This window comes from Candoia aspera, chromosome 2 (assembly GCF_035149785.1).
Source record: "Candoia aspera isolate rCanAsp1 chromosome 2, rCanAsp1.hap2, whole genome shotgun sequence".
Taxonomy (NCBI): domain Eukaryota; kingdom Metazoa; phylum Chordata; class Lepidosauria; order Squamata; family Boidae; genus Candoia; species Candoia aspera.
Window position 1 is genome coordinate 163,938,845 of NC_086154.1, and position 12,767 is coordinate 163,951,611.

At 42.8% G+C, this 12,767-nt stretch overlaps 1 protein-coding gene across 4 annotated transcripts in view; it reads left to right on the plus strand.

The window, feature by feature from the left end:
• The window catches only part of IFFO1 (intermediate filament family orphan 1), a 28,695-nt gene extending 16,523 nt beyond the window's left edge, over positions 1–12,172 (plus strand). The window contains exons 2-9 of one of the 4 annotated variants that reach the window (XM_063294694.1): positions 2,392–2,452; positions 2,548–2,643; positions 3,151–3,291; positions 4,118–4,302; positions 4,868–4,988; positions 9,810–9,905; positions 10,812–10,942; positions 11,639–12,172. In XM_063294694.1, the coding sequence (XP_063150764.1) occupies positions 2,392–2,452; positions 2,548–2,643; positions 3,151–3,291; positions 4,118–4,302; positions 4,868–4,988; positions 9,810–9,905; positions 10,812–10,942; positions 11,639–11,741 (934 nt within the window). In that variant the 3' untranslated portion in view covers positions 11,742–12,172. The remainder of the gene's footprint in view (positions 1–2,391; positions 2,453–2,547; positions 2,644–3,150; positions 3,292–4,117; positions 4,303–4,867; positions 4,989–9,809; positions 9,906–10,811; positions 10,943–11,638) is intronic. The other 3 variants (XM_063294695.1, XM_063294696.1, XM_063294697.1) reach the window with 3 other exon arrangements.
• The last annotated feature ends 595 nt before the right edge of the window (positions 12,173–12,767 follow it).

Genomic DNA, 12,767 nt, shown 5'->3' on the forward strand with positions numbered 1-12,767 from the left:
AAAGTTAAAACTGGGCACGCTAATTTCATGCTGTATCTCCTGACCAGATTCCTTTCCTTCTACTGAGCTTCAGAGAATGGGGAGATGGCTTTGTTTATCTCTAGTCAGTTAGTGGGCATTCATCCCTTAGTGTTGCAATGCAGATCAACCAACACAAGCAGCACATATTTTCACTTACGTTGCTGTGTGTACAGCATTCTGCTTCTCTATGAAGATCTAGTACATGAACCATAAAGAAAGCTAGCTTGGTAGGTCCTTAACATCTTTTATATCTCTGGTCTTTTTCTGAACAGAACAGAGAAGACATGGGGCCAAATCAAGAGGTTCTAAGAAGTCACCATCACCATCAATTGCTGTCCTCAAAGTTGCAAGGCAAAGGGTTCTCAAATGGGACAGAAATTTCAGAAGTATTTGGAGTCTGTTGTTTATAGAGAAAATGTTGATTCTCCCATTGGATGCCACTAGAGCTTTTGGGTTTCCCACCTAGAATAAAAGGCCAGACTAGATGATTAGTTGGTTTCATTCCTACTTCATGGTACAATTTTTGCATTCTAAATGGGAGGTGTTGTGTGCAGCTCAATGATACAATCCTCCTGTGTAAACTAGATTCAGCAAGTTTCAGCTAAGCAAACACGCAAGGTCTGAAATACCCTGCTTACATACGCTAGCTCTGGCTGCTGTAGTCAAAATAGTGTATTTATTTAATTTAGCTTCCACCCTTCAATTTACATCAAACCTCAGGGCAGTTATAGTGTCAGGTGAGACTACCCTGACAAACCATGTTAAAATCTTCCCATATTGCAAAATCTGCTACCCTTGTTTTCTGATTTCTAATGTTTTCTGTAGCAGAAGGTGCTGCTATGATTTTGTGGCGGAGTTTTCAAAATTCCTTGTTCCTAACTCTGTTAAGCTAGAATCGGGCTATAAGAGAGAAAGTTAGAAACATTCCACAGTTTCTTCTAATATCTATTTTAATTTAAATCAAAACCAATTCTTGCTGTTGAAAAATCTTTTATTGTATATTCCCTACACACACACACACACACACACATGCACACAAACACTTTTTATTGTTAAAAGAAAGCTAGTTTGCCAATGTACTAGCAGACTACTTTAAGCAATTCAAAATCTACATCATCAGTAGTAATATTCTGTGACCTGTTATGCAACATTTGCATGGTCATGTATGTTTGGCTGCATAATTTTTGCCAGTTCTTCATCGTGTGTGTGCGCCTTTTAGTTAGTCTTGTCTCCTGGCAACAACCTGGATTAGTCCCTGCAGTTTTCTTGGCAACATTTTCAGAAGCAGTTTGCCATTTTCTTCTTCCTAGGGCTGAGAGAGGGGGACTGGCCCAAGGTCACCCAGCTGGCTTTGTGCCCAAGGCAGGACTAGGACTCACATCTCCCTGTTCCTACACCTGTGCCTTAACCACTACATCAAACTGGCTCGCATTGTTAGCCTCTGAAAATCCCCATGTGCGCCCCATTCCTAAACGTATACTGGGCCTTTGAGCCATACCTTTTCAAGTCTGTTACCACAGCTTTACAGACAACAAACTTGCTTCTTATTTTCTAATGAAAACTGGTGTCAGTTTCTGTGCTCGTTTATCATAGGCTGGGATTTGCAGGTTACATATGTGTGCGTTTCTGGATTTTTCAGGTTCTGCTACTTGAGTTGGCACTTAAGAAGTTTTTGGTTGTTTCCCTATGTGTTTTCTCAGACAATCTCACTTTTGCTTACTTTCCTTTGTAGAGTCACATTCAATTGCCCTATTCTCCCCGATCCATAGCTTTCTACTATACTGTCAGGGAATGTGTTAGAACAAAAAAGAATTGCTTAAACATGGACTAGGACAAAGGCTATTATGGCTGATTTAATACCCTATAGAGATTAGAATGGCTCTGAAGCATTTGCACTAGTTAGTTGGCATTAGAAAATTGATCCTCTGCAGGCTAGAGACAGCTGAGTGCCAGGTATAGATGTGGAAGAAAGGAGAGGAAAACTCTTGCGTTCAGACATGCCCGTTGGCCGGATCCAGCATTGCAGGGATGAAAGGCGGGGGCCATCTGTCATATTCTGAGTGTGTTGCAGTTACTAAACATAGTTTGTGGTTATTCTTCTCAATTGAGAGGGGGAGAGTAGCCAATGAATCCAGATCAAGAAGAGATAAGCATGTGGGGTGAGTCTCCCACCTGTCATAGGAACACATTCCAGTGGGGTATCTGTGCTTCTTTGCAGCACTTCTGTTGTATGGAAGGGATCCATGTAAAGTTCCTGTGCTGGGACCAGGTTGCACTGGGGAGCGAGGAGGCAGGGAGGGATGTTTTGGCATCCTGGCACACTCTAGGGTCAAATCCATTGTCAAATCCTTGGCCTGTTCATCTTGTCAGGTGGGAAGAGGAGTATACATTGCGGGTTCAGCTGCAGGACCGAGTGACTGAGCTGCATGAGGTAAGGGTTACCCTTTTTCATCCCTCTCTCTGCAGCCTGCCTCTGCCCCTGCCCTGGTTCCTGTTTTCATTTATACGTGTCTCCCTCTCACCCAGGAAGCCCAAGAAGCAGAAGCATGTCAGGAGGAACTAGCAATGAAGGTGGAGAAGCTAAAAGCAGAGTTGGTCGTTTTCAAAGGGCTGATGAGTAATGTGAGCATACTATTCCCCATGCGTGCCTGTGCAGACACATGCCCTCCCCACCACCAACCCCTGGTGGCATTCCTGGCTCTTCTCCCAGGCTTTGGGCTAGAGTGGTGGGAGCCCTTATTGGGCATAGGAGATGTTTGCTTATTGGTGCCGGGATTCGCCATCTTCTTTAATGTTTAATGTTCTATGTGATTGCATTTTTGTTATGTTGTTTTTGTCTCGTGGGCTGCCCTGTGTTGATTGGAGTTAGGAGGTGTCTAAGTCCAAATATTGAAATTAAATATTAAATTTATTTTAGGGCCAAGAAGAGACAGCGAGTGAGTAACTACAGACTGCCGTAATACATGGAGAGTAATCTAATGCCTGGCTATAAAACACGATGCCATGCATGATTGTTCTCTTTCCTGCCTTGTTCCTAATATGAGACCTCCAAAGCAGAATAATTTGTGCTAGAGGCTACAGAGGGTCTGGCCTAATTCTTCTCTTTGTGTTTCTTTTGCATGGGTTAAGAATCTTACTGAGCTGGACACCAAGATCCAAGAGAAGGCCATGAAGGTAGACATGGACATTTGTCGCCGTATCGATATCACAGCTAAATTGTGTGATGTGGCCCAACAGCGCAACTGCGAGGACATGATTAAAATGTTTCAGGTGAGAGGTGCCCAATTCCCTTCCCATCTGGAGAGGAAATGTTATGCAGACGAGCCAAAACCTCTACGGGCAAAGACCCCATCACTCTATCTTCATTCCATGTATCCACCTCTGTCTATGAGAGAATCAGGCAGGCATATTGAGTCAGAGGGCAATGCCCCCAAAGGGAGCCCCAGAACGTCTCTCCATCCAGTTTTGGTGGGCCGTCTCTGGGGAGAAGCGTCCGGAGAGGGAGACATGGTGCAAAGTGTGTGTGTCCCTCTAACACCGTCTCTCTCCTCTCCTCCCCACCCCCTTTCTCTCTCTTTCTTTGTCTTATTCACTTGCTCACTTTCTTGCACTATTTTGCGCACACTATTCTTTCTCTTGCTTCCCTTACAGAAGCAGTTGGTTAGTTTTTTTTCATTAAGCTGGAAAAATATTCAAGTTAGAAGCTTTTCTTTAAAATAAAACTTAACTGCAAATCCTGGCATTTTTCTCCCTCTATTTATGTCTTGTTTTGTCTTCTTGCCTCCATCTCTGATGTGTGATTTGAGTTCCTTTATGTGAACCCCCATCCGATGCCATCTTCAGCTGCTTAGCTTTTAATTTAAAAATAAACGTTTCTAAAATTGCATTTTAATCATCACATCATCTTTAACTTGGTCATAATAAGCCTCTCTCTCCCTCTGTCTCTCTCTCCTTTCTCTTTCTACCCACCCCTTTCTCTCTCTCTCTCTCTTTTTCTCTCTCTCTCCCCCTCCATGTCATCCCATCCCATCCCATCATCCTTCACATCTCTTTTCACCCATCCACCTGTGACCTCCAACCCAACTTCGTTCTGTAGTCTCTGCACTTGTCTCCCATTAAGGTCCCAGCTACAGTGGGGCGGAAGCGGGAGCGAAAGCTGGTCAGCGACGAGGACACCTCCCTCTCTGAGGGTGAGGCCTCCAAAAAGGTGGAAGAGGAAGAAGAGGATGAGACCACTGCCATGAGCATCAATGAGGAGATGCAGAGGATGCTCAATCAGCTGTGAGTGAGGCCTGCTTGCAGCGGGATGGGGAAAGAAAAGCACCAAACTGATGTTAAGGAATTGCCTATGCAATTTCTAAAAACCAGCTTTTTATTATCCTAAACAGCATTACTGAATTTGAATCTAGTTGTGGTAAAAAAAAAAAAGGCCATTTAAAAAAAATAAATATAAGACATCCTTCCCTTATCCTGTAACTTTGTCTTGTAAAATTGAATGGCTCTCTTGTGTTCTGGAAAGGTGAAAGGCCTCTGTACCAGTCTGTCTTATTGTGGGGCCTTTCAAGAATCACATGGGTGCTTCCTCTTGGAGAAGTTGCTTCATGCTGGAAGCTTTCTATCTGTGTGTGTGTTGGGGAAGAGGGACTGGTACCCGATTGCTGTAGCTCCTGGATTAATATGGCCACCACATACAAGAAGCATCCATCCCAGATTTAGAGATGGCTGGAAGGTTTTCCCCAGACCTGGTGTGTCTAACAGGAAATGTGGAGAAAAATGTAGCAACGTCACTGCTCCTGTTGTAGCATTTCTTACTTCTTCTCTCCATTGATCTACAATTTATCCCCAGGAGGGAATATGATTTTGAAGATGACTGTGACAGCCTTACCTGGGAGGAGACTGAAGAAACATTGCTGCTGTGGGAAGATTTCTCTGGCTATGCTATCGCTGCTGCTGAGGCACAGGGAGAGGTAACATATGGCCTCTGTCTTCCAAGCTCCCTTTTTTGTCACCTCCAGACTCTATCCTGTTGACTTCTACATGAGGTTTTTCCTATTGTTTACTGGGTTCTTCGACTTCTTTCCATACTGGGCATTTGAGGATGGCGATGAGGGCTGTGTGTTCTGTACACGCTCATATACAAGTCAACTTTCTGGCCAAGATATTGGAATTAATAGATTTCTTTGGTTTCTGGACTATACATATTTGAGTTTCCTTTTTAAGAAAAGAGCAGTGAGCTCATAGGGTATTTAAATTTTGGCAGCCTGATTATCTTTTTTATATATAAAAATTTTATTAAGTTTCAAGCAAAGATAAAAGCTACAGAAAAACAAAAAACTACAAAGAAAAAAAGAAAAAACTAAAAAAGTATAGAAACAGAAAATTTTTTTCAAAATTACAAGAAGAGGTGACTTCCGACTTTTAACAGCAAGTATATACAACAATTTTCCATCAATCCCTTTCTCTATATTAAACCAAAATCACATTATTTCTATAAATCATTCCATTGGCACATTATAAAAATCACTAAATACAGTTGCCCCTCCCTTTATATTAAAAGAAAAGAAAAAATATAAACCTCCTAATCAACTTCCCCCCCAAAGATAACATTTATTTAATTATTTCCTTCCTACTACTATTCTATACATTCTTGTCTGCTATAATAAAGCTCGAACTAAAAAACATATAAATTGTCTGCCACTGTACTTGATAATAAAAGAATTTTAATAATCTTAATCATATTAAACCCAAAACCAGACATTTATTATTTTATTATACATTAATAATCTTAATCCAAGTCATTAAAGATAAATGAAATCAGCCAAACCCTAAAAACAATCCAGATAGATATTCTTAAACCCTTATCCCACTTCAAAATAAACCAAAGCATTTACATGTACCCACAATGCACACAGAGCCTTTTTCTTACAGAAATCAAACAGCCCAACTACCCCCCTCAAAAACTCTGACTTCTCTTCAGGAAACCTTCCATACATAATAACCCCTTCTTTTCCATGGCATTCCATCAGAAGATCAATTTCACTTATGGCTTGCAACTCAATCTCTCTTTTTAATTTCTTCAACCTGACTATCCAATTTTCATCCAGCATTTCAACAGAAGTCCTGATCTCACTCTTAGAAGACACATTTCTGTCACCGTTAAAATCCTCAGTTTCATCCACAACATTCCCAACCAGCTGACACATTTTAGACCTCATATTTTCCATAGCATCCTGAACGCCTTGCATAAAAACTTGGTAGGAATCAGAAAGAATCTGTTTAAAATCTTGTTGGAAGTCAGAGAAAGTCTGTTTAAAATCCTCCATGTCTCAAGCAGTAGATTATGGCGCCTCGTAGGAGCTTAACCAGTGAAAGTTGAAGATATGAAAGAATTCCGGAACGTATTTACACAAGCGAAAGTGAGATATGAGGACAGTTCCCCACGGAAAGTAGAAGCAGAAAACTGAAAGTTCAAAACAGCCAATTCAATGTGTAGGAGAATGCTAATGTCTTCAAATTTAGTACAAAAATAATAACAGGGAGACAATTATTTACTCTCAATCCTCCTTAATATTTGGATGGAAAACAAAGTCCAAAACTTAAAAAGAATTTTTTAAAAAAAATTGATCACAAAAATAATGATAAGCACCAAGAGAACTCACTTCTTCTTGCCTCTCTTAGGGTATGCGTACTTAAAAGAAATATAAATTGGGTGATTTAGAAATGGGGTGGCCGGTCTTAGTGTTTAAGGCTACAGCACGGCTTGGAAATGGTGACGTCCCAGCCTCCCAGCTAGCTCTTACCAGTTGAACAGGAATGCTGTTTGCCATCTTCTGGCTGCAGGCAGCTGTCCAGAGGACAGATGGGGTGATTCCAGATGTTTTCCTTTTCCTGGAAAAACACTCCTGGGCTTCAGGAAAGACCTGCCTGAGCCCGAAAAAACTGCCACGTTGTCAGTTCTGCCTCCTGAGCTCGCGGACACAGCTGTTTAGTCCACCATGTCCCCACCAAGTCTGATTATTGGCAATCCCCTCATTGTCAAGATTGTGCACTTGCCTGTATAAATTATGGCCCGCAAACAAAAGAGGAAAACTGCTTCTTCTTGGGAAATGTATTTATTTCAAACTCCATAACAACTCTGGGCAGATGTCCTGACTCCCAGGAAACACTCTGAGACAGGGAACTGTTCTCTAATGTTTTATTGCTAATACATAACAGTAATCCTAACAAACTGAACAAGCGTGGGAAAAACCCAGCCATATAAACCCCGCAGGTTAAGGCGGTCCCAATCTGTGCCTCTTGGAATGGCTCACCAATTCCTCAGTGCTACACATGCGCTTAACAGTCTGGAAAGGAGCCCCCTGCTCGCCATCCTTACTCATGACATCAGCTCACAATATAATAAACCAAAAAGTAGTAATAATAATAAAACCCCACAATGCAAAGCAAAACAAGATGAGATCCGATTGCTCTATACAAAAAGATAGACCAAAATGCATCCAGCTAGAGGCTCCATCCATCTCAGCCTAAGGTCCGGGAGAACAACAACGTCTTCAGGGCCTCACGGAAGGCCCTCCAGGTAGAGCAACATGGATTTCAGGAAGGGTCTCATTCCAGAGGGCAGGTGCATGTAGTGTAGTTTTCAAGTCTCTGCGTGCTCGGTACACTTAAGCACCCCTTCTCTCAAATTGTAAAGTTATCGCTATCTGGTCATACGTGAGTGAGTCCATCTGCCCTCTAGCAGAGAAAGAAGACCATTATATGTATTCTGAAGTCTCTCAATTCCCTTCTCTGATTTCTTGAAAGGGTGGCTGACCAAGTAATTTGTTGGTCACCTTGTAGAATGTTTGGGTTTGAATTCTGTCATGAATAGCCCCAGAGTTGCTTATAGCGGTGCACTTGGCAGCTGATGCAGAAATAAGCGCTCAGAAAAGGAATCTGCATATGTGAAGAGTGTGGTTAAAGCTGTCAGCATATGCCAGATTATGGCTTCTTTTCTATGGCATGAAACTCACAGCCTTTCTAGTGTACTTGTAGGCATGTCTGTATTTGGAGGCAGTTGCATATCACTGGGCCAAGCATAAGAATGTAAGAAATAGATCAAGCTGGCTGGGGAATTCTGGGAGTTGAAGTCCATACAGCTTGAAGTTGCCAAGCTTGAGAAACAGATGAACTAGATGATCAGTTGATACACTCAGCACACAAGTAACAGCGATGAAAAATCATGAATGCCTAATATAATGTAAAAACAATTAAAAGTGGTATAAATTAGCTCTAAGTGGGAAAAAACCCCGGCTGAAGAGGAAAGCCTTGACTCATTTAAAGAGTAAAGAGTAGAAGCTATTTCATGCCTTGGGAAAACCCGGAGAACACCTTTTCCTGTATATCTGACAAATGGACCTCAGAGAATAAGAACCTCTTGAAGAGAGCCTTTCCTGTTTAATTGGTTTATTGATGATTTATTTATTGATTTATATCCCACATTTCCTGCAGGAGCTCAAGGTGGCATAGAGAGCTACTCCCTTCTCTAATTTTTCACCACAACCCACAGTGTTGGAAAGGAGGTTGGGCTGAGTGAGTGGCTGGCTGGAAGTCACTCAGAAGCCTCCATGGCTGAGGTCTCCCCAGGGCTAGTCCAGCAGCCTAATCAGTGCACCACACTGGATCGTTGTTGTTTGTTTTGTTTGTTTGTGTATATGTCACATTTATATAGCCGCCCATCTCACACAACGTGACTCTGAGCATTTCCTGTTATTCTTAGCATCTAGCAGGTTAGATAGGTAACTGGTAATCTGTGCAGCTGTTTTAATAAGGACATAATGTGGATTCAATATTTTGAACCAGTTAGCAGTGTAACTGCCACCTTTTAAACCATGTTAGAAAAATAGTGGGAGGAGGACAGAAGCTGAGGTGGAATAATGATGAAGATGCCAAGTTGGGCAAGGGTTCAGTCCTCTCAATCAGGGAATTTACTGGGTGATTTTAGCTCATATATTGTCTCTCCTCTGTTCTATGAGAGGATAAAATGGAGAGGTGGAGGAAACCTCTTTCAACACTTTGCAGGAAGGGAAGAATAAAACTTTGGAAGAGATGTTTTGAAAGTATATAGAGAGTTACAGAAGCAGTTGAAGATTTTAAAGAAAATGATGGTATGTTCTGATTTCTCCGGATTGTCTGTAAAGAGCGGACAGCATTTTGATGTAGCTGAAACATCTAGACTGTCGATCAGAATCACTTGAAACAAAGCGTGTTGAAACAATAAGCCTTAAAAGTACTGTAAGTGAAATAGTGATTAGAAAATGTACTACAGATGAGAACTCAGTTTCCCAAGATTGTCTCCCATCTCCCAGGTTTTTCAGCACTGCTTTTAGGATCTTGAAAAGACTATTCATTTTTGTATAGTACATGTGAAGTTTTGAACAGTTGCATGTATGTTTTCATTCAGTTCTCCCAAACCACTTCTAAATGTGGTCTCTGTGTTGCAAATGGGCAGGGAGATAGAGCAGAGAAAGTGGTTTGTCTGATGCCAATCAACAAGATCACGGTTGAGGCAAAATTAAAAGGAACATTCCTGATTTGTAGCTTGGATTTAGCTTACCCAAGCTTATGTTACATAAACTCTCAGGTGAAACTGCCATTCTGGAAACAACACCATAAATGACTTTTTTTTTAAAGAAATAAGTGTTCTATGATCTCCTCTGCCATGTGATGATAAGAGTGACCCCTTCTGTAACCTTGGTTTTAATGAAGGGTATCTGTTCTCTCTCTCTCTCTCTCTCTCTTTCCTTCAGCAGTCAGATGACAGTTTGGAGAAAGTGATCAAGGACACAGAGTCACTCTTCAAAAGCAGAGAGAAGGAATATCAGGAAACCATTGACCAAATTGAGGTGGGGGGAAAATGAAAAGTCTCTGAAGGTTGAAAGCAAAAGAAACAGCCTTCACTTTATCAAGCTTGCAAATGGCAGGGAGTTTATTAACAGTAGCGATTTCCAGGTTCTGAGGATTTTATTTATTTATTATTCAAATGTTGCTACCGCCCATCTCCCCCAAAAGAGGGACTCTGGGCGGTTTACAGTAAAATCCTTGTAAAGTAAACATACAGCAAACCAAATCTACTGGCTTAGCAAAGCTAGAAGCCAATGGCAAAAAGAAAAATAACAGTGAAAGAGAGAAAAAGAAACAGATTATTGAAAAAGAAAAAAAAATCATGAAAACCAGTGGTAAACTGTGTGTCCTAATTAGATAAATTGCCCATGGAAACTTGCCACTTGGTTAACACAGTGCACTAAGCCATAATGTGGTTTGATTTTGCTCTAGTATTATGTATAAACCAGCTTCTGATTTGTTTGTCATATCTTGGTTAAAATAAACTATGCATTGGTATGATGTCTGGATTTAAAGAATTCCAAAAGCATCTGTCTAAAGAGGAGTAAATATCCTTGGGTGCGGGGGGTCCAATTATTACCTCCACAGATTTGAGGTGCAGTAAAGTTTTGGCCATACAGCAGCTCTCTAGGACACGGGGCGCCCCATTTCTTGGCCACACTAGAGCATGGCAATGATGAAAATCCGTTTTTATGTACAAATGGGAGGGGGATTGCAATGAAGGGCAACCACAGAGGAAATCTCTTTCCCCCATGTATGACAAAGTTGGGGTACAGGGTGGTGAAACAGAATATTTGCCTGGTCAGCAACGTAAGTGCAGCCAGCCCTACTGAGAGCAGCAAGAGACAGTGCAGCATCCCCAGTCTTGCTGGCAGAATGACCCTCAATATCGCTACCCTTTTATTTAGCTGGAATTAGCAACGGCAAAGAATGACATGAACCGGCACCTGCATGAATACATGGAGATGTGCAGCATGAAGCGTGGGCTGGATGTGCAGATGGAGACATGTCGTCGCCTCATCACCCAGTCTGGAGATAGGTGAGTGCTTATGGGGTGGGGGACCTCATTCTAGTCAGGCTGTAATCCTAGATGTTGTGGGGAGCAGGGTGGGGTTCAGACCATTTGAGTTCTCCAGCTAGCACTAGGCGGTGCAGAAGGGTCTAGGGGTGAGAGCAGGCAACATGGGCTTCTGGGGTTCTCTTCTCTGTTACGGGAGCACATCAAAGGGGGGGATGGCAAACTTGAGCTGGATTCTGAGTGATTGGCTGTAACCCCACCCCCCTTGCAGACTTGCAGGAGTTGTGTTTCGTGCCAGGTGTCTCTAGAAGGTAATGCAGTTTCGACAGATGCAATAGCTGTTGAATGACAACTTTCATCGGAAAAAGAAGCACCACTGATCTGCCGGGCTTTTGCACTAGCTTATGGGACAATGAATTCAATGCAGCGCTGGGCTGGGGAGGACTTTTGAGCTCCCCATCCGACTGTAATCCTGGGCTTAGCAAGAACCCAAGGAAGCTCCCTCCCTGCCTACCTGAGTTGCCTCCTTGTGCTCTGCAACAGTGTCCACTCTAGTTATGCAGCAGCCCTCATGTTCCAGCCAAGTCTCTCCATGCCACATGTGGCCTCTCTTGGGGCCTGATGCTTCTTTGAGCCCTGTGTCTGTCCCCTTTCAGGCCTCTTCCCTCTTCCCCTAGCCCTAGTGCCCATGTGACCCCCACCCTTTTTTTCTTTCAGAAAATCTCCTGCTTTTACTCCGGTACCAAACTGTGAATCAGCCCCAAATGAGGAAACAGAGGAGTCCGATCATGATCTCCCAAGTGATGCCTCAATAAGATGATGAGGGAGGCTCTGCCCCCTTTGTGTGTCCCCCTCCTGGTCCAGGAGTGCACATAGAGGGGAGCCATATCCCAGCTAAAGCTCTGAGGGGCAGAAAGGAGCAAGAAGCCACTCCCAGAATTCTGCCACTCATCCCCTCCATACCCGAAGGTGGAACCAACCGAGATGCCCAGGGCAAGGAGATCTCCCAGCTCTTTCCCACCCCTTCCTATTTCTTCCTCCTTCCCATTGCTTGAGTGGGGAGGCTCCCACCTTGTTGTATCTGACGCTCTGAAGATTGCCTTACGAAGCCCTGCCTTCCTTGCAGCCTCCAAACATACGTGGCTCTCCTCCCCCTGCTGTATATAAGCAGGGCCTGTTTATCTCAGCAAACCTGAATCTTCTCTTGGTGCCAAGTGGACCGAAGGCTGGGCCAATAGAACCCTCCCTCCAGGCCACAACGTACACAATAGTGACAGTCTGTTGCTGTGGGGATGAAGAATGAACCCCACCCCTTCACCTCAGCTCTGTCCTTGCCTTTGCTTAGCTGTGCCCTTCTGGCACAGGAGTCATATGTGATGTGTTATGTCTAGAAACAAGAAGATTAAATAGTTACCTTCCTTTTTTAACCGCTGTTGTTAGTGAGTTTGTTTCTGAAACGTGCGTCTCTTGGTGCATGCAACCGTAAAGAGTTTTTAAAAGATATGTAATGACCCTGTTCTGAGCAATGATATGGGCGGGTTTTTAGATGGTCCCAAATTATTCACAGTGGCCCATATCAAGGTTAGCTGCAAAAAGCTCTAAAAAGACCACTCCAGGCAGGGTAAATGGGCAATAATGTTCCAGATGGGTTAACTGTAAATGAGACAGTGGTGCAGAACCTCCTAAATTTAAATGTATGATTCAGACTGGGAAATATTTCTTAAGAGGGAAATGTACAGTACTTTGGGCTTTCTAAACTTGGAAGGCGGAGAGTGTGACATAATAAAGGCATAAAAACATAAATTGTAGCAAGAAGTTTCACATAGTAGTAAGAACTTAAGGTAAT